This window comes from Cyprinodon variegatus, unplaced genomic scaffold, assembly GCF_000732505.1.
Source record: "Cyprinodon variegatus isolate N-32 unplaced genomic scaffold, C_variegatus-1.0 Scaffold127, whole genome shotgun sequence".
Lineage (NCBI taxonomy): Eukaryota > Metazoa > Chordata > Actinopteri > Cyprinodontiformes > Cyprinodontidae > Cyprinodon > Cyprinodon variegatus.
The window spans coordinates 1,309,288-1,331,760 of NW_015150580.1; the positions used below are offsets into that span (position 1 = coordinate 1,309,288).

Here is a 22,473-nt window from a genome sequence, read left to right on the forward strand (position 1 = left end):
CACCACAGCGCCACTTACAGGCCTGGCATACATTTTGCAGCGTTTTCATGCATTCGTGTGGACGATCACATTTATTTTACGTCTCCGTCTTTACGACAAACATTCCGAAAAAAATTAGCGTTTCGTGTTCGTTTTGACTTCGTGTGGACGGGGCCTAAGTTTTCAGGTAGACTTTCTCACTTGAAAACACTAAAACTACCTTTTATCCACTTATAATAGTATATATAGCTGCCCTTGTTACAGGCAAAGAAAGAATAGGCTAGCTCCGCCCAACGCGCATCAGACCCACTTTTTGACCGCACAGCTGGAGCATCAAAACTGCTTCCGCTGCGTGTCAGAACTAAACTTGTACAAGCATAAAAAATTAAGCAGCACGCGCGTTTCTGAACGTGGCATAAGAAAACAGAAAAAACATTCAAAGTACCGGTACATGCTTTTCCCTCCCACCAAGAGCAGTCAGTTTTTACCATTAAAGAAGCACGGGTTCCTTCATTTCATATGTCCGAGCCTTTCAGGGCTTTACTGCTTTAAAACAGAAATGTTAAACTTTTGAAAGCAGTCATCATTCATTGTAAAATATAAAAAGTCTTGTTATAAGCTTAAATCCTTTGTCTGATGTTGTTCACTGTGAGAGATGCAGTGTCCGCTGAAACACCTCTCACCCAACCAAAGACTGTCGAACAGTTGGGCTGCTGCTCTGATTGATGTCCAATTCTTGTTTTTCTTTCTGCCCCGACATCAGAGCTATTACAGCTGTCTCGCTTTTCCTCCTCCTCTCCTTCCTTTCAACACCCCATTCTAATATTACACATGTCAACATGCATATCTTGCTCTCCATTCATTAATATGCCAGTTGAAAAAGGGCTGCACAAATATATAGCAGCAACAAGTCATGCAGTCTGGCATTTTCTTTTATGCAGTAGGCCAGGAGTTACTTTCATAAAGTGCCCCTACAGTGTGACATGAAGGATCATATGATTTTCGATATGCCACAGTGTGTGCCAGGCTTCAGACAGACAGCCTTTGTATTTCCTGGAGCATGTAGATCCTTAAACGTAACTTTAAGATGTCCAAAATCTCTCCAGCAATACCCAGTCCCTCAAAAACCATCATTTTTATTGTTTGGGAAACTTAAAAGCATAAAATAAAACAACCTTACTTTCCTCCTTTGAGACGTTCTGTAATTTTAGGTTGTTTTGTTCTCTTTTAATCGGAATTATCCACAAACATGTCATAGATCATAGAAAATGCAGCTGCTTTATAAATCTGTACGCCTGTACTTGACCGAAATTTCCTAACACTTCTGATATAAAAAGGCTATCCTTAAGCCATTTTTCAGCACACAGGAGTATTGTCTCTGATGCAAAGTTGTGCCTGATATGATGTAACCATCTGTTGGTAAAAAGAACAGGTTTATTGGAAATTGGTAAAAAAAAAAAATAATAATTTTTAAATCTATCTACCCTGATTAGCATTCTTTCATTCATGATAGTCTGATATTACCATTGTCATCCTTACAACGGCTAATATGTGCATATGTTTGTACATTCATTAGTTGCATCTGCATCATATAAAAGAAAAAAACACACCAACTGTCATAAAAACCAAACTGAGGAACTAACCCAGGAGGATCATTTTGCTTGTAATACCTGACATTAAAAGTACATTCTAGTGTTTGGGTACATGTAAGAGAAACCTGCGGCCGTTGACAATCACAGTAAAAGAAAAGAGCGATTACACAACCTTGTTCTCAATCAGGGTTTTCAGCTTCAACGTTGTAATTCAACTCTCAGTATGTCAGAACATCACAATAAGATGTGCTGTTTCTGGCGCCGCTTCGGACGCTGTGATGAAATGTGACTGAGGGGATCCTCGTCTCATCCTCCCACAAACTTCACAGGGGTTGTTGGTTTAATGCTGCATTCACATGGTTCCTTTTCATTGGGTCAACATAGAGGAAAACCACATGATAATGTCAGATTAAGCTCAAATTTCTCTTTGGTTTATTTGTGATTTTGAATCTAAAGCTTAAGTAAAGCTATAAACTCAACATTCATCATCTTATATTTGCACTTTTGTTCTGAGGAGATAAAAGGATATATAATTATTTCTGTGTTTTGCTAAGCAGGTATAGCTGAGCTTGTTAAATTGTTTAGTTTAACTAATCTTACCGGTAAAAACTTTATTTGATGCTTTGTTTAAACTGACTGGAATATATGAGGTGATATACATGAGGCTTTGATCTAAGCCTTGAAATATTTTTTTGCCAAATAATCACCTAATGTATCTAGGGCTGAAATAATTAATCCTGATAATTGATTATTGAAATATTCATCAATTAATTTAGTAATCTATTGATTTCTAACTGGTGTATAGAAACGCTAAAACATGTCTTCAGCTGATAAGAGCAACCCACTTTGAGCAGTAATTATACCAAAATTGTAACTGAAATATAGAAACATTTTGCATTCAAGATAAAAAAAAATCTGTCAGTATGCTCTATCCAGCGCTCCTCAAGCAGAAAAATTTTAGTTTCACCCGGCTTCTTTTCGTGAAAAGTCTTCTTAAAGGAACCGTACGACCCTAATTTATATTTACAACTTTTAATTAAAAAATTTCGAAACAACTCAATATATTTCATGCTGTGGCCTGAAAAACGAATTCATGACTTTTTTCTGATTCCCCCAACTACCAGCTTTATTTTCTGTTCTGGAGCCCAGCAGACATGCTGAGCACAGCACATTCAGCTTCCTGTGTGCACGGTCAGAGATGCACCCAGACATAGGCCTGACACCTGACCTGATTCTGGGGGGTTGGAAATTCAAAAACACCAACAGTATGTTCGATGGAAAAAACTGTTTCCTAAAGACTGAAATTTTGCAATTTCTTTCGATTATATGGTCATGATAAAGATTTTGATGAAAGAATCTTAATTTCTTTTTTTTTTTTTTTTGCAAAGAGAGAAGAGACTTTTAGCAGGTAACAGGAAGGCTAAGTGAATGAAACCAGTTATGTTCCTTTTTATCCATTCTAGCTTCTCTCTACAGGTCAAGTTTAGAGAAGCTTGCAGCGTTTAGGCGATCTGCGCCAGAATTGTCTTTCTTAAAGAAAAAGTAAATGTCTGTTTTATGAATGCTAGACTGTGCTAATCGAATTGATAACCATTTTTTTGTTTGTTTTCTCTCTACCCTATGTGTTGATGACCGTGGTTGCACATTTTCTTCCAGATTAGCTTTAGCTGGTTTTCTGGGACTGCTTTTTGTTTTGTCTTTTTGTGTTCTGAGCAGTATTTGGATTCGCTGCAGCGTTATGTAATCTCTGACGTCCCGCTTCTCTCTTGAAATTCAGCCCTTCTATTTTTTTTGGCAGATCCAAGTCTTGCTCGTTGGTGTTGGTTTCGGCCTGTGGTTACAACACTGGTGACGGCAGTGACTGATACTTCCTCAATTTTCTCTAGTGATCTGATGATGTTTTTTGTTCTGGGGTTTCTGTTTGTATGTTTCCCCCGTTGCGTTGTAATGTGTAGAACCAGTAATATCTCACAGTACATTTCTGGTTCTAGCTGCCGAAACTACTGTAATTGATGGATGATGCAACGACCCTTTCCTTTTGCTAACCAGCAGCTGAGTGTGTGCGCCTCTTTTTAAGCCTCTGAAAGAGAGAGACTTTGGGAGAAAGATGGGTGGGGAGGGGGGTGTTGCTGAATGGAGCTCAGGCTGGATGTTTGCACTGTAGGGTGGGCTGTTGCTAGGCAGCGGCAGTGTGTTTGTTTTATTTTTAGAGAGAATCACGGCTGGTGAACGCCACACACTTGCCTTTCTCTCTTACACGAACATGTATCCCGACATTAAATAAAAAAATGCTAGAAAAATCAGGCACCTCAGAACAGTAAGCCTGAGATATTTCTAGTATAATCGTGTGGCAGGAAGACGGCAGAAGCATGAATGGCCCATCCCAACTGTCTCACGCTGGCCAGGAAATCTAAACCGACCTGGTGTATTTATAGAGCCATCTTTTTCTCGCACACAGACCGTGACGATGCACACATGCGCAGACGGAGACAAAAACTCACACGCACCTTCCTGAGAAAGCAGCCAGAGTCACTCCCTGCACGCAGCTGCCTTTTTTGGGCACATGCTTGTCATGGCGCATTCATGCTTTTGTGGGAAGTAAAGATCTGCGAAATATCAATGTCACATTATGGGTGCTTTATTATTACCATTGTTATTTTTATTTTTGAATATTTTCCAGTCTTCGTTTTGCCAACAATCTTTAAAGAAATGTAACTTATTTGCAAATTGTAATGGATTGATGTGAAGAGATTTCACAACAGTTTATCTTAAATCTGAATGGTGATAGGCATAACAAATGTCTTTTATTGTATTTTATAAAATACTATTAGGTAAACTTTGTGATAAACAATGAACTTTAAAGAACCCACGACATTTGCTTTGATGCTTTTTCTTATAGTGTAGTAAAAAGTCAGATAACTTCAGTCACTTCTTGATTTGGATCGATTAGGTCACGTTGTTTTGGGGTTTTTTTGGAATGTTGTGGCTTTATCACCAGGTTAAAATTTATTTGAAATGTATTTATTTTACTTCATGCTTGATAAAATATTACATAAATAATGAAGTTGGAAAGTAAAAAGTGAAATAAAAAAACTACATTTAAAATAATGAAATAAAGTCGAAAAAAGGACTTAATTTAAAAATCAATCCAGTTACTTAATGCTATATTTATTTATAATAGTGTGGAAAACCATACGTATTTTAGGGCTTTTTTTTTTGGATAACTTTTTTTCTGGATCACATGCTTAACCTAACTTAAGTCAAAAAAAAATTTATTGAACATAATGGCCAAAATCAGAGAAAATGAGGAATTTTCCATATCAGGTTGAAAAGCCAGTTTTTTTAGCCAATTAGTAATGGTTATTTCTAATGATAGCTGATATATATTTTCAACATAGTGCATGAGTATGCTTTAGGCAAAGATCAGTATTAGAAGAAGAAAAACTGGATTCAGCCTTAGTTCTCTGAGATCATTTGTCCTCCATCAAGTTAGGCCTAGAGTTTCTGTTTCCAATCCAATCTCTTAGGCAAGGGTCTGAATCCACAGAAAAAATACAAAATGGTTTCCCTGAGATTATCTGTAGACATTTTGTACCTTCATAAACCTTCAGATATTTAATTGTCATTCAGTCTGAACTTGTTAGATTTGTTTTACTGCCTGTTCATGCACAGGCAAAGTTCAAAAACGACCAGAAGTTTGATTCATATTTTAAATGAGATTTTCTAAGGTTCTTTTTGTGTAATGAAGCTCTGGATCAACAACGATATTCAAATAGTTGATCCTCATCTTCCTCAATTTGATAATGATTTCTCATAAAGTTTTTAACACATTAGTTAGCTCCTATATAATTACTTACTTAATTTCTTCTTTATCAAACATGAAGCAGACTCAATTAATAGTTCAGAGGGCTTTTGTAAAATCATTTTTCTTTTTCCTTATTGAAATAAAGATATAAAACTAATACCTGACATTAAAGTCTACAACAGGAAGATTTCTTGTGACTTTGTGATTACTCTGACGTAGAACTGAAACCAACATAGTCTACATTCAAAAAGAACTTTAGGATGTTCTTTACAAATATAGGAGGGAGTTATGCAAATGAAAATTACTAACAATGCAAATTTGTGCTGCTTTGGGAGTATTTTATGGGGTCGTGTACAATTGTCAACACTTTAACAAGCATAAAACACATAGCATGTTTGTTTTTTTCTTTTTTTAAATTGTGAACAACTGAGCATTTCGTGATTTCAAAGTTTTACTGCTAAATTATCTCTCTTTATAATTAATTTGGTGACAGTCTATTACATGACTGATTTCAAGCATAAATTATTTTACATTTTGCAGATATTCATGCACTTTAAAGTTCTATATTTTCTCTAAATATTAGAAGCTGTTGTTGTCTTTATCTCCTACATTTACAATAATCGCTAGACCTTGTTGTTGTGTACCAAATTATTTACAGAAATATTCTTTAATAATGGAGAAATACATGACTTATTCTTTACCTTCAAGAAGCTAAAGAATAAGTCACGTAGGAAGAAAATCTTGTCTTATCTTGCTCAGTGACAAAGAAGAAGTGACAGGAATGATGTTTTCAGACCAAACACGTTTTGAGCATCAAAAACACACAAATGGCAAAACTTGGATGTAGGGTCAAACAGCTGTGAAGACGTTTTGATGCTTCAACGCTCTGGATGCTCGATCTAGTTGTCGAGCTGCTCTGTTCTATCGTAAGCCAGACAGTAGCTTGGCTTTATTTACATTGATGAGCTGCAAAAAACTAATATTTTGAACAGTTTTAAAGTGAGACAGTGCACCTGAGCATAACATCTATGCGGTTTGTTCCTACCAAAACATTCATTTCATTTTTGGTTCGACAGTGCTGAGAGACTCCTGTCTGAAGCGGGCTACACTGTTGGCTTTCCTGCTATCGTTTATAGCAGCTAGAAATATAATATAAAACATTTTTATTTATTTATATTATTTTTGGCTTAACTGCAAGCACCAGAATATAAAATAAAACATTTTTTTGCTGGTAGGTTGTAACATTTTTATTTAATGTAGGTATTTATAAATTGTTTTGCAACAGTTTAAAAAAATATATGTTTTAGTGGAGTAATTATGATCAGTTCTATTTTTCAACATAAAAAAATCCATTCTGATGGCGTTTCAAACTTGTGTATTTGAAATCCTTTGTATTTATTAATTTGTCATATGCTGACAACTGCAAAATAAGTCGTTGCTCGAATGTAGTTTCTGTCTCACAGAAAACTCCTGGGTTAGCTTTTCTGATTGGTTGACGCTCTGTGTCAAGCTGCAAAGGTATAGATATCTGACCTCTGGAACACTCCAACCCTCAACCCTTCTTGATGCCGTCCACCATTAAATTTGCATAAATAAGATGCTTTAGCGCCCAGAGCGTGTTTGGTTTATCGCACTATGAGAGGGCTGTTGACAATTTATTACTTATATATTGGGTGTTTAATCAGGCTGATCTCTGTCTGCTTTTTTTTTTTACCTGATATTTTTTACACACAATCCTCATGTAGTTGTCTTCAATTTCCTTTTTAATATATTTTTTAAAGAAAACAAAAAATGTAAATGGATAACATACAAGGAGAGGTTAGAAAACATGATTCTTAGGTTCTACTTTGATTTTTAAGCGATTAAATAAAAAAAAAAAACAGCTAAACTAGTATGAGGTTTAGGGGGGAAACAATTGAATAAATATAACACTTAAGAAATAGGTGTAAATGTATAATGAGATAAATAACTTAACGAAATATTGAAATATGCAATTTTTTAAATAAATGTACAATTTAATAATTAAAAGTCTCATTAAATTATTAGATTTAATATTAAATTATTAAATCTGCAATTAGGTGCACCGATTGATCGGCCGACTGACTTATCGCCCTCGATTTCCTTCATTTTGAGAGATCAGTGATCTGCCAATACCTAATTTGGAAACCAATCCTTTCCACTGATCTTATCTACCTCTACAGAGGTCTGAAAAGCACCCACTATCAATGCTCTAAATGTTGATTTATGATTAAGAACTTGTTTCACAAGTTTTTATCGTTTCATGAGTACTAATTAATGTCTTTCTGTAAGATAAGATATACATTTTGAAGGTGTCTTGTAGTCTTATATCAACTGATAATCGGTTATAAAAATTTTTTTATAAATATGTATCTGTCAAAATCGGAATCAGCATGTCAGGCTTTTTAAAAATCTGAAAGTGATCTGCCAGAAACCTGCCATTGGTTCATCCCTCCAGTCAACTATACCTATCAAACTCAGTGGGCGGGACTGGAGGCCGCTTCCAAAGAAACTCTGATATCTAATTGGCTGCTTCTCTCTGAGAAAGATAAAACACATTCTTCCAGGTTTTCCTACAGTCAACGTTCTCCGTGGAAAGTTGTAAATGGTTTTAAAAATTTGTTTCCATTAATTTAAAGCACATTGGGAGAACCACCCCAACCTCTAGATGCCTAGGTGGTTTTCTACTAAGTTAAGGAGAGAACCTGACCACTATTCAGTGGGCGGAGCTAACCCCAGGCTCACACCGACTCCGTTCTTACCGTTGTGGTGCAGTGGGTGCGGCGCCGCAGTGATTCCAAGTCATTAAAAAGACGTAAACCTCTCTCACCGGCTGCTGAGCTGTCCGGCTGCAGTTACCGAGACACTCCGGCGCTGCAGAAAATTCCGCAAGAAAGCTATCCTTGCGGCATGCCGGAGCCCTCCGCAACAAGCTCTCGCAAATATCCTTATTTAGGCCGTGTTATCGCGTGAAGTTACGTGAACTCAAGTGAACTTCTGTTAAATCTCCGGACCTGTTGCCGGAGCTGCAGAGCCGCACCGCACCGTAGTCAAAAGGGTGGTGTGAGAGGGGGTGTGCGGGAATTGCGGTCTCCGTCTGCTCGGTAACCGCACCGGAGCCAGTGTGAGCAAGGGGTGACTTTGATTCTGCTGATGTCTGCAAGCTCTCTGATAAGCTTATTAGATGTATTTCCGACCTAACGAGGAATAAAAAGGGTAACGTTTTTACCACGATGCTTTAAATAAATTACAGCACCACTTTGAAATCAAATCTGCCCTTTTTCCAGTGATAATATTGACTGAGTAAAAACATTTAGGAAGAATATCTTGTCTTATCTTGCCGAGTAAGAAACATCCAATCAGACATCAGTGTTTCTACTCTTGACCCTCCATAAATTAGATTTTTCTAGGCCGATACTAATCCCCAATATGTGCTGCAGATATTCTTTAGCAGATATTGCTGTTTCTTCCTCCATTTTACATATAAAAATGACATTATCATAAATATATCAAAAAATAAATTTAATTAACCAATCAAACAAATGCTGAATACAAGGTGAATACAAGGGGGGCTGGGGAGCTAGAAATATTGTCCGGACGATTTATCTGTTTACCTCTAATGTGTTTAAGATGTAAGGTGGCTAAATAGCATTCATCAAATACCACAAAGCAGGTGTATTGCCTTTGGAGAAAAATAATAAAAAAGCATGCATAGAGTATCATCACTTTTAATCATTATACTTATTATAGAGACCAACTGGGGGGTGGATTGGCTAGCCTGCACTCTGCTGCTGAACAGACATACTGATTGTGTCTCTTAGCAAAAATTACCTAGACTATTTATTTGTGTAATTGTTATCCAGTTTGAACTTGTAATAGACTAGTATCTCTTGAATCATTACTTACTCATCATATTTTTAGACCTCCGTGTAGAAGTATTGGAAACAATTCAACTTTATTGATCTCACCTTGGAGAAATTTACCTCTGTATTTAACCCATCTCCTTAGGGAGCAGTGGGCTGCCATTATGCAGCACACAGGGAGCAGTGTGGGGTTAAGGGTCTTTGTTCAAGACTGTGGGAGGCAGTCTGTGGGAGTGGGTCTCAAACCCAGAATCTCAGGATTCCAAGCTCTATGCCCTAACCACTAGGCCGTCACTCCCCACTAGAGACAGTCACTATATGTTTGACTGCTTGGGATAAAAAAAAAAATATCACAAAATTATTTTGTGAAGAGATAAATTGCTGTTGTCAATTTGTGGTAATTAGCTTATATATTTCCTCCCATTAATTATCCACTTTTTCCAGTCCTTAGGAAATTAAAGCCAAATATTTTCTCATTCTTCCATATTAAGCACTAAGCACCGTTGGTGTTAATTCTCACTTATTTTCTTTGTTGGGAATCAAGTTTTTGTTTCTTTTAGACAGTATGCAACCATAGCATGGTAAAACTGGCTGAGATGTAAATGATAACAACTTGGCTGGTGATTGTTTAAATGTTTTAATCACCCTTTTTTCTCTTTTTTTTTTAATCTCCAGTTTAGTCAGAGATGGGTGCATTCCTGGACAAGCCGAAAACGGAGAAACACAGCGCCCACGGGGAGGGAAATGGGCTGCGCTACGGCCTGAGCTCCATGCAGGGCTGGCGGGTGGAAATGGAGGACGCCCATACGGCGGTGGTGGGCCTCCCCCATGGACTCACCGACTGGTCCTTCTTTGCTGTCTACGATGGTCACGCCGGCTCTCGGGTCGCCAACTACTGCTCTGGGCATCTTCTGGAGCACATCTTGTCAGGAGGAGCAGAGTTCGGCTCGGGGGCGGGCTCTGTGGAGGGTGTGAAGGATGGGATTCGCTCGGGCTTTCTGAACATTGACGAGTACATGCGCAGTTTCTCCGACCTGCGGCAGGGCCTGGACCGCAGCGGGTCGACAGCCGTATGCGTGTTGCTCAGCCCCACCCACCTCTACTTCATTAACTGCGGCGACTCACGGGCTGTACTGTCTCGAGATGGAAAGGTGGGCTTCTCCACTCAGGACCACAAGCCCTGCAACCCCCGTGAAAAGGAGCGCATCCAGAATGCCGGTGGATCAGTGATGATCCAGAGGGTCAACGGCTCCCTGGCTGTGTCACGGGCTCTCGGGGACTACGACTACAAATGTGTGGATGGTAAGGGCCCCACAGAGCAGCTGGTGAGCCCAGAGCCCGAGGTTTGTGTGTTGGAGCGGGCCGCCGAAGGAGACGAGTTTGTGGTTTTGGCGTGTGATGGAATCTGGGATGTCATGTCCAATGAAGAGCTGTGCGATTTTGTACGATCACGATTATTGGTTTGTGAAGATCTGGAAAAGATCTGTAACTCAGTGGTGGACACTTGTCTTCATAAGGTAAGCCCTTTTTAACTTCTATATTGATCTAAGTACATTTTTCTTGAACCAATATTTATCACAACCAGAAAACTACAATATATTTTCTTGAGATTTTATGTGACAGAGCAATACGGAGAACAAGATAACTGTGACTTGAGATGAAGGTTTTAGTCCGGCTTGCATTTCTAATCAGTTTTCTCCCACCTTATAATTAAAGTCAATTTGCAGAAAGTCAGAATCTTTCTTTATAAGGAAATGACATCATGACAAAGAGGAAACACATGACATGAAGCTGTAGAGAATTATTAAAGTAACGTTAGGGTCTGTCTTAAGGTTGGACCATTTCAAAGAACTTTGTTCATGTTTTTTTTAACCCATGTGGCCAAAATTGGTCATTTTGAAGTTAAATGAGAAGAATGTGGATTTGTTTTTTAATAATAAACCAAATTTGAGAGTTGAGTGATTCCTCTGAAGTTGATTAAAAAAGGAGGAATGAATATGGCTACCTCTGTCTGCAAACATTTAATGTTTTATACCTTTATTCCTTTTAAAATAATCATGTTTCACTGCTTGAATTTTGTTGTCCTTTAAATTAAGGTCACCTTCCTGAGGGGTAGATTAAAATCAGACCTTGATTTTGAAATGGAAAAAAAGTGGGGGGAAAAAATAAATTAATAGCATTTAATAAGAAAAAAATCATATTGAGCCATTCATTCAGTACTACACTTAATTCAAAAATGCTTGTTGAATTTAAACCTGGCAAAGGCTGAAAAAGAGGTGCACCCCTTTGCAGAACAAAGAGCATAAAATGTTTAGATGGAAGCTTATATACCTATTGGAATGGCCTAGTCAAAGTCCAGATCCATTTCTAATGAAAGATTAAAGGTACATTTCAAAATCTGATGCTAATATCCACTGGGAGTGTTTTAAATCCCTGAGAGACCATTCACTGTTCCACATTTTAAACCTTTACTGCCTGCCCACGAGTTTTTTTGGGCTCTCTAAGAACCAACAAGTGTACAGCAGACCAGTTATTTTAACCTTACTGGATTGGTTACAGGCATAAATCAGCTCTGCTGTTGCTATTTTTTTATCTATGTTAATTGGAGACCCGCAGAAAATTATCCATTACTCCCGCCGAACCTGTTTGATCATTTAAAAAAGTAAATTGGACTGCGGTAAATTACATATTGTAATTGATTAAACTACAATCGCCTTTAAATGACAAAACTGTGACCTTTAATTGTAATTATTTATAGTTTAACTGTTGTTTGGTGTGTGTAACAGAATTTAAAATTTGTATCAATAAATTTCCACTGCAGTATATCCACTGTGGGACCACTGCATTATAACAAAATGCTGTTCCTTACATTGAGGATTTCTAGTCTCCAGTTTAGGTTTAGCTTTTTCTATACTCTTTTATCAAGTTTAAATGAAAACTGTAGAACATGGGTAGCGAATACATCTATCCATCCTCTTCTAATTATACGAGGCTACAGAATGACAGATCCAGGGCTGAATCCCATTCATCCTCCTCACTAACATTTCCAATTAATTTAGGCATTCTGAAAGGATGCCTGAACAAACCAAACTGACTCTTTACGATACAGTTAAGCAGGGGCTCTACTATGAGATCCTCATCTGATCTCCAACGCTGACTCCAGCCACCCTCAGGAGGAAGTTAATTCTGCTGCTTAGTGTCTAGAATCGCGATCTTTTGGTCTTGAGTCATGTACCAGGACCATAGGTTGGGGTTGGAACGTAGGACTAGTAAATTCAGAGCTTTGCTTCTTGGTTCAGCTCTTTCTCCATCCCAGCAAACTGTGGATGAAGCCCCAGTCTCTCAATCCATCTCCTGTTCAATCATAGATAAGATCAAGATACCCTCTAACCCTTAGGGGACATCCAGATTTATTTGTATTGAAACTAAAACCTCTGGAGACCAGGTCTGTGATGATTCCTTAAAATCATCGAGGATCTCAATTACTCAATTACTAGAAGGCTTTTTTTTTAACATTACATCCCTGCTGATGCATGGATGCAAAGTTTGGTTATCAACAATGTAGCAAGAGCAAAAAGGGTGAAAGGAAGCGGAGAGAAAGAGGTGTTACTATAAACTTAAAAAAGAAAATGAGACGCTGACATCGTCTGACCTTCAGCCGCAACAGTTCTGCTCTCAGCGCTGATCGATACTTCCCCGCTGCGTGGCCCTTTGCTGTCAGCAGAACTTTGTTTTGATTGGTCAGCACTGGGGGATCGTACCATTAGGTCAAAGCAGAGAAGGATGCATCTAAGAGGATAGTTTAATTTAGCCTAAATTATATATTATCAACTAATGAGCATTTTACCTTTTTGATAAAATTGTTTTATGTCTGTTTTTGGGACAAAAAATAAGAAGAACCAAGAACTTGGCCGCTAAGTAATTTAGAAGAGCTCTGTTGAATTTAAATGGAACTAATTGTGTCCAATTACTCTATTAATTATGAGAATTTTAATTACTAAAATAATTGTTTGCCAGAGCCCTGCTGGATACTCATTAGCGGAATTAGGGCTAATCTGGACACATTTTTATTTTGTTTGAGTCAAAACTACTACGTTTAATCTAAAACTGATTAAAAAATATCTATTAAAAACCAAAGGATAGGTCTGACCTAAAAATAAATTGAAAAAAAAATCTGTATCTACCCATAAAAAGCTGATATTTGCTCTTCGGTTAGCTTGCTAGTCCTTTTGCTTCTCATGTCTTTGCAGTTTTTCATTAGGTCGATGGAAGTGATCTAAAACCATCAGTACTGTGTTTGCATTAAGGAAGCAAAGGTCTTTTGCTCATTAATAAAGTAAATCTAACTAATTGTTAAATCCAAAGCAACTTTGTTGCAGTAATTCATAGCACTTGCAAACAGCAGAACAGCCACCTTCATTTTGCGTGTAATTTTTAGTTGTAGCAGACAAAACATGCCACAGCTTGGCACGGATTAAATATAAGCTTTCAGGGAGGTGTTGCCACTGCATGCAACTGTTAAGAAGAGAACTATGTTGTCTGTAAATCAAGACAAAACAAGAGTAACACTGCAGAACAGAATTTAGAGCAGCATCTTTCCTATGTTTTTATTTCTATTATATAAGCCCTGAGAAATCATGATTTGTATTCAGAGGTTTTAAAGTAAATTCTTTTAAGTGAATCGAAACCTGATTATGAAAGTTTTTCCCGTTTGCAACCATGACTCAATGAAGCTGAGATGTCTCCTGTCTGTACTTTTCCTTCTGCAGGGGAGCAGAGACAACATGAGCGTGGTGCTGGTGTGTTTGCCTGGAGCTCCCAAGATCTCAGAGGAGGCCATGAAAAAAGAGGAGGAATTAGATAAATATCTAGAAACGCGCGTTGAGGGTCAGCATTTTCAACAGGCTTAAGCACACACATTTTAATTCTTTACTTTGTTTTTTAAGCCTTGTTTTGCTTGTATAGTTTTGTTCTTCTCTTTGGATTTCATATCTTATTTTTAGGGCTGGGTATTTTCACCAAATTCCTGAATCGATTCGATTTTGATTCATACAGTTCTAAATCGATTAATTTCGATTCAATCTGTTTTTACAATAATGAAAGTGGTTCAACTGTGTTTCCAAATACTCATGTATTTTATTTTTTCCTGTCACATTAAACACAAAGTGCAAACTTGTAAATCGGACAGTTTAAACTTGAGATGTGAACAAAACTGTCTCAAAAGTGCAAACTTGTTTGTGAAAAGTGAAAAGGCCTCATTTGAGCATGCAGACGTGACACAGCAGACATGCATGAACTGCATTATCTTCAATGCACAAACCATATTTGCAGCGTTGTCTGTAACAACTACAAGGTGTTTGCTGGTCAGTCTCCATTTGTTAATTTCTTCAGTCACCCTATTAGCTATATTTGCAGCTGTCTGGCTTAAAGTAATCTTGAGTGCATCTTTCCTGCTCATTCGAATGTGAACGTCACGCACGTCACTATAAATCTAATCGATCTCATTCCCTAGACATCATTGATTTTGCAAAAATGTAAAGGAATCGATAAAAAATCAATTAAATAAATTTTTTTACCCAGCCCTACTTATTTTTGAAGCTCTGATTCTTAGGGCTTTTGCACAATAATTTCAATGTGTCTGATTGCTGGTTTAGCACAAATGGCAAATAAAAAACCTTGAAAACATCCACAGAAATATTTTATCATTGATTAAAAAATGGTTTTACACCCATGATAATTGTTTCTGATTGTATCTTATATCCCTTCTTATTTTGATTCCAGTCTCTGTGCAGAAATGTTGGTTGCTAAATTGTCTTTGTTATTGACCTCAGTTATAAGTAGTTGTTTTGTGTCTGTGTTGCTTTATTTATTGCAGAGCTCCTGGGAAACTGTGGAGAGGATGGAGTCCCTGACCTGGTGTCTGTCCTAAGAAATATTGCCTCAGAAAACATCCCTAACCTCCCGCCTGGTGGAGGCCTGGCCAGCAAGTAAGTATTACTGAACTGCATGTTATAGACACAACATATTAACAGTATTGACTTTCTGCATTTTATGTTTTAGTTCATTAATATGTTAATGAACTAAAACATATCTTGATTCAGTCTTTTAAAACACCTACTATAGATTTACTTGTACTAATGTTGATTATTAATCTTTTCTAGGGTTTTATAGACCATTATGGTGCTTCTCGGTTTTTATATGAAAGATTCCGGTTCCTCGTTTTGATCTCCATTATAAATCTTTAAAGAAAAAGAATCATAAAAGTTTATATATTAGTCGTTTCTTAAAGGAGCAGTAGGGAGATCTTTTCTAACGCATTGTTTACCACGTGACTTAAAGATCTCCCCACAGCTGCTTAGCAAGCAGTGAAATAGAACGTCTAGAAGTGAAACTAAAATAAATGGTTCCCACTACAGTGAGAAATCAATGAAGAACTTCAACCAATCAAAAAAGACGGTCCGTTGTCCACTATTGGACCTGAAAAACACAGTCAGTGCAGTCAGTTCTTCCAGATTACCATCTGGACGCGCTGCAGATAGATGTGTTTTGAAGGTGTGGTTTGGTGCACTTGATCTGTGAATATGACGCCTTTTTGAGGGTGTTTCCATCCAACTGAACCTCTGCTCTCAAGGCTTAAGGCTTTTGTGCCCTCAACCTAGTTCAGTTCCTATTTGCCCTGTATTAGGACAGATCCTTCTTCGATCAACTTTGACCTACTTCCCTGTCTCTATTTGAGCAAGACTCCCACTGCATGATGGGTATCCTTACCAGGGTAGGGCTGGGTTATGGTTTTAGTATCTTCCACACTTATTACTTGATGGCAAAAAGTTAAATTTTGGTCTCATCTACTCATCTACCTTCTATATCATGTCTGCGGTGTTACCTCAAACTTTAAAACTGCAGGGTTTGCAACTGTATTTCTCTAATGTCTTTAACAAATATAAAATTTTTAGGATAATTTTACTAAAAAGTGAAAATCAAGTTGACATTTGACATTTAATGCAGAACCAACTGAGAACACGATAATCTTTAGAACACAGGCCCAAGAGATGCTGCTCTGTTATTTTGCTCGCATCATCAACTAAGAGTTTTACTTCCATTAAAATCTCAGTCAATAAACATTAGTGTAGAACGAACAGAGACTGCATTATTTAGGGAGATGTTCTCCCCAAGGACCAATATGTGTGTTTGCTTGTTTTTCTGTTTGCAGACGCAGTGTTATAGAGGCGGTGTACAACAAACTGAACCCTTACAGAGAAGAGGAAGGGGTGAGTTAAATGTTCTATAAATTACTCCTCCAGCTCCACACCCTCCAAACATGCTCTCATAGACATACCAAGAAGCACATCCATGTTTGTGCGGATATGTGCCGTGTGTTTGTGAGGTAATGGGAATGTGATTTGAGTGAAGAATGAATGAAGGGACATTTTTATGTTCTGCGTTGAAACGACGTGCACAAAGAGTTTTCACATATTTTAAATCCTGGTTTGTTAAAGCAGCAAAACTTAGTCAGTTGAAAGATACTGGAAGATCTATACTGATCAGTCTCACATAGAGCTTTCACTGACTCTCTCATCGCCTGTTTATGATCCAAAAAGCCAAAATGAACTGAAAATACTCCTATTAGGGATGAAACGCCACCAATAAAAACATCCAGTGCAACCGTTTCTGCTCAGTGTAGCCAAACAAACGCAGGATGTTTATGTGCAGAACTAAGTGCGAAATCCGTGCCTCTTTAAAAGGTGACACCATAACATACAGAAGAGAAAGACTTATTTAAAAATTCATAAAAACTAACATTTACCATTTTTAGGTGGTTTTATTTTATAACCTAACTAACAAGATAACATTTTTTTTTAATCAAGCCTTTTTTTTTTTTAAGGTGAAGTCGACCAACAAATATAAACATTTTAATCATTTTTTAAGCATTACACTGCTAGTTTCTAGTGATATATTAAAAAAAAAAAGTTGAATAGTAAAAAATAAAATTAATTAAATTTATTTAATTTTATTTGTTTTAAAACAGTTTAAATTCATGTTTCTTGTGAGGATTACAAACTCTTTCTTCTGTAGGTGTTGGGAAATAGTTTCCTCTTGCAGATATAGATTGCACACCCTAGTAGGCCACTAGCTGTTGTATTTGCACACGTTTCCTGTTTTTTTTTTTTTGTTTGTTTGCTTGATAAAATTCAACAACATTCTAAATGCCAGACAAAAAAAAAAAAAACACAATTATATCATATATTTACAGTCCAGCTATACATTTAGATGCAGATTGTATTTAATGTTTACATTTTCATCTAATTCAAATGCATTAGGGCTGAACACAAAGCATCAATAGTCAGCTGATCAGTACCATTGGAAAATATGGCTTATAAAATATTCCGTTAATTCACTGAATTCAGATCCGCAAACATTTATGTGCTCTGCTTGGTGGAGGCTCATTTTGCGTCAATTACTGCGCCGACATCTAACCAACATCTTAAGCAACAGATTATGTTTAAACCGAGGCATGTACGTCTAAGCAAGCACATCATCTTAAAGCAGGTTATTGGTACTTATGACAGAATTTCAGCAGAGGGGAGGGTCAATTTCTTTTGTTTCCTTCTAGACTTCTAAACCGATTTTTTTTTTTTAGCATATATTAATCCAATCAACCTCATAGCAGGAAGTGAAAATTCTCCCCAAATCATCACGAACTATGAAAACTTTATATTGGACTAAAATGAACTTATTTTCTGTGCTCATCCACTCTTGACTTTCCTGCCTCTGCTCATTCTTCTATCAGAGTTTTTCCTTCCATTTAATCTTCCATTTTGATCCTTCAATACAGCATTCTGCGAACAGCCAGTTTCTTAATAAACATTTGTATTAAAATGAATAATTCAATTTTACATTTATTTACTTACATTAATTTAATGATATTTAGATGGACTTGTAAAACCGCTGTTGGGAAACTCTACAATAACTTATTTTCATTTTGAAGGCAACCATTGGTTAAAATTCTCTCTTCCAGCTTATAAATCAGCATCAGTTCAACATATCAGCTTCCACTTTTCCTTGAGTTTGTTACACAGCACAGTGAAAATGAATAACCTCTCTGGCAGATGTTGTGTGGCTGCTTATTGGATGGATGCTCGTATGTGTTTGAACATAGAGGCTATCTGCAGTGTCTTACCCTGGCGTGTCACCTCAGGGGGGAGGAGAGGAGGAGGAGGAGGATGATGAGGAGAATGAGGAGGGAGGTGGCGGCACGGCAGCTCATCTGATGGAGGCTCTGCGGCAGTTCCGTCTGCACCACCGGGGGCAGTATCGCACAGTGCTGGAGGAATCTCTGGCAGCCTACCATCTCAGAGGGGAGGGCGCTGTCGAGGGAGCCAGGAGGAGCTCTGATGACAACGGAGAGGAGGAGACCGCCTCCCCTCCCTCACCCCCACCCTCACCCGCTGCCGTGGAAGTAGAGGGTAGCCAAGATGCCCCAACATCTGGTCTCTCCTCTGACTGAGCTCGCAGCCTATCATCCACCCTCCTCCAGAGATGACCTCACTCCTCTATCCCCAGTCACAGAACTTGACTAGGCAGATCGGCCAATATTTAGTGATTTTCTTAAAATTAAGAATATCTGTCAATCATACTGAGATAAAACCAGCCTTTCTGTGTATTCAAATTCTGTCTCTACCACTCTACCGTTTGAAGAATACTCTTTATTTCCTTATTTTTTGTTTACCCAACTTAGCTTGGATGTTCTTTGAGAACATAAAACCACTGTTTCCAGTAGAAACCAGTCAGCATGTATGTTGATTCTTGCAGACATGGTTGCTGAAACCAAAATGAAACATCCTTGTACCTTTTTTGGGCTTCCTCTCTCTCCCATTCCTTCCTCTCCTTCTCCTCCTCCCACCCTCTAGCCTCACCCCTCATCCGCCTATATGGGAGAAACTGGAGTACAGCTGTGCAGTACGCTTTGCCGTCTCATGCCCTTTTACCCCATGTTTTGACCTGGAGTCTCTTTGTACAGCAGGACAAGAAACTCTTGTAGGAACAATAAATGAGCGAAGATAGTTGAGAGCGTTGGGGAAAAAGATCTTAGATGGAAAAAGACAAAAATATTTTCTCACACCTGCTTTTATTGCCAGCAGTCAGTTGCTTAGTCCCTCAGGTGGCCTCATTAACCCCCAAATCACAGCTCAATAAAGCTAGAGCACCTGTTCAAAATACATGGAGGAGGAATTAAAACACCTGAGTGTCAAAAACAACACAAAAAGGTTTACATGATTTAAAACTAATAAAATGTGTTCTGTTTTAGTGAAACATTTGACACCCTCCATGTTTACTAGCCTCCCTGTTAAAGGCCAGTTAGAAGCATAAAGAAAACCTTCATACAATTCCAGAGCATTTATTCAAAGTAACAAAATTGCTAATAAAAGATTAATACTTTTAAAGGAAGTTAATATTTTTGGGAACCCACTGATGACAACATTGCAGCACTTAGTTCTTGGTTGTCTTTATGTTCTCCACATAACAAATCCCTCTGCAGGTTTTCTACACAATTTAGTTTTGTGAACTTAAAATTTGTTGTTGTTTTTTTTTGTTAGATCTTGTGAAACATCTTTTTGTTGATTTGACCATTTCTTTCAGACTAAAAAAAATCTGATTCATAATCCTGGCACTCTTAAGAAAAAACAAACACCATAAACGCCCACTGTACCTAACTTCTAGCATGATTTGCTTTCCCTCTCGTTTGATCCATATTCTCAACGTCCAACAAAAACTTTTGTTCGCCATCCAGCCCTGTAGACTCTAGAAAAGTCTACATGCTTTGTTTTTGATGCTGTGGCATAAAGGAGATTTTTCTGCCATCAAACCTGTGTATTTAGCTTATCATGGTTATTTTGGCAGCTTAGTGACCCCTCCTCAAGATCTCCACTCTCTGATGCAATTCCTTAGCAGCAATTTTGCTTTATTCTTTGCCTCCATTGCCATCCTTGTTACAAAATTTAGTGGAGTTATAATCATGGACGCTCATCCAGCCGAGCAAACACTGGAACAGAAAGGTGTGTCTTCCCAGGCACTCTGATCCAAACAAAAAGAAGTTAAGATATTTTTACTATGAAAACAGGAGAATGAATCAGTAATCCCAAATTTAACTTTTCTGTACAGGGTTATTCTGATGTTATAAAGATGTGCATCCACCTGATGATTTCACATATGCTAACATTGAACAGTTGTGCATTTCTTTGTGGTAGAATATGTTTGATCCCTCTCTGCTGAGGGGTTTATGTTAACATTGAAATGTATAATATTCATGGGAAAGATGGTGTTGAAGGACCCTCAGGAACTCTGCAGAGTAATGACAATCATCTAGTCAGGCTAAACAGGAAACATATTTTATCCACTCCTTTCACTAATATAACTCTTCCACACTTCATCTACGCTGTTTACTCTTCTTTAAATGTAGCCAGTCAGGAAGTACTGCTTGCCTGGTAATGCTTTGTACTGCAATTATCTGCTCAGTATAGAAAGCACTTAGTAATCTGAGGCTAAATAAACTGTATGTGTGTGCATCTGTTAAAAAAAAAAAAATCGGTTGTAAGTGGGACCAAATGACTCCTGCATAAGTAACAAAATTATCAAATAAAAAGATCTAAAATGCAGTGTTTGAGGTTAATTTCTTTTAGAAAGTTATTTCTATTGGGAGGATGATGGGGACTCTGTGCATTTTGTGTTGATTTGAACAAATTCAGCTTTTTGGATGGCATTAAGCCATTTAAATTGTTTTGAATGGGAATAGTGTGTGTGTGTGTGTGTGTGTGTGTGTGTGTGTAGTAGGAATGTGGCAGTCAGAGATTCCTATACTGTAATAGAGGTTGCACCATGTTTATTGTTCCTAATGCTTCAAAATAACTCATTATGTGCGTGATGACGCTGGATTGCACTAAATTCTGCTTTGCATTTGGGGTCCTGAATTACTGATTTCTGTTTTGTTTTGTTTTTTCTACCTCCAAAATTTGTTAGAGATTAAAAAAAAAGTGTGTTGCAGTTAGGGCTGGGAAATATAGACCAAAAATCTGATTACAGTATTTTGTGGTATTAGTATGATAACTTAGAATAAAAGAAAAACTTCATTACTGCTTTACAGACTTTGTTAGCTAAATGTATGGCTTTAACTACATGCTGCATCAATCACAGCCACATAATCAACAATATTTCTGTAAAAAAATATCTACATTTAAAAACAGCTTCTTCAGGACACCAGTTACATACAAAGCATGATTAATATCACTAAACATGCATTATTAACCAAATTTGATCTTGGTCTTTGAATTTGTCAACTTTATTAGGGAAAAAAACTAAAATTTAAAGTTGTCACAATTCACAAAACTTTTTTTTTCTTTTTTTAAACCTAATTCAAAATTGTAATTTAGATTACATATCAAAATGATCATCCTGACTAGGAGTTTTTTCTGATAATGATGAACAATATGATAAAAGCCCAGCCCCCAGCTGCAATTTTTTATCAAAAGACACTCTTCAACAAACTTTGAGCCATGATAGGATTACCCTATTTATAAATAAAAGCTTACATCTCCTTGCAATTATCTGAGTCATCAAAGTCTACGAGTTGTCTAAAGACTTTTTATTTCATTTTAATTTTTTTTATGTGAAAACGCACCACTTATTCATTATTGTTCTACTAAGAATGGACTTTAATAAAGATGTGATGACAGGTTGGTATTATTGAAGTGCTCAACCCCACAATTTTAACAGAGGCTAATTAATTTCTTTGGATTTTTCTGCCTAAATAGTACCAAAAGTAATTCTTAAAAGTGCTTTTTACCTGTTAGTAAAAAGCATTTATCCAGGAAGGAACTAAGAGGCAGCAGTGTTCTTCTCATAATGCAGTCTATTGCCAGGTGGCGCTCTTTTAAATTCCAACCTTTAATTATTCATTTATTTTGTTGTTTTAAAATACCAGCTATACCAGAGTGCAGCAATACGCGGAAGCAGCGGTACCCCTGCATTGTTCTATGTTCTTTACAAGCATTGGAAACCCTCTATTATCTTCCATGTCATTAAATAACAGCACTGTAAAAATTTCCTTCGTATCTTTCCTAAAGATTTAACTTGGGGATTGATTCCCCAAGACTGAAATGTTCCATATAAGATTTACAGCACAGCGTAACTGTGATCCAACTGCAGAAAAAACTGCCTTATT

The 22,473-nt window shown here is 37.4% G+C and overlaps 1 protein-coding gene across 2 annotated transcripts in view; it reads left to right on the forward strand.

The window, feature by feature from the left end:
* LOC107085550 (protein phosphatase 1B-like) overlaps window positions 1-22,473 on the forward strand; it is a 37,269-nt gene that overhangs the window by 12,492 nt on the left and 2,304 nt on the right. The window contains exons 2-6 of one of the 2 annotated variants that reach the window (XM_015375924.1): window positions 9,933-10,774; window positions 14,027-14,144; window positions 15,133-15,244; window positions 16,468-16,525; window positions 18,454-19,799. In XM_015375924.1, the coding sequence (XP_015231410.1) occupies window positions 9,944-10,774; window positions 14,027-14,144; window positions 15,133-15,244; window positions 16,468-16,525; window positions 18,454-18,762 (1,428 nt within the window). In that variant the 5' untranslated portion in view covers window positions 9,933-9,943 and the 3' untranslated portion in view covers window positions 18,763-19,799. Of the gene's footprint in view, window positions 1-9,932; window positions 10,775-14,026; window positions 14,145-15,132; window positions 15,245-16,467; window positions 16,526-18,453; window positions 19,800-22,473 lie in introns of those variants that run through there. The other variant, XM_015375925.1, reaches the window with a different exon arrangement.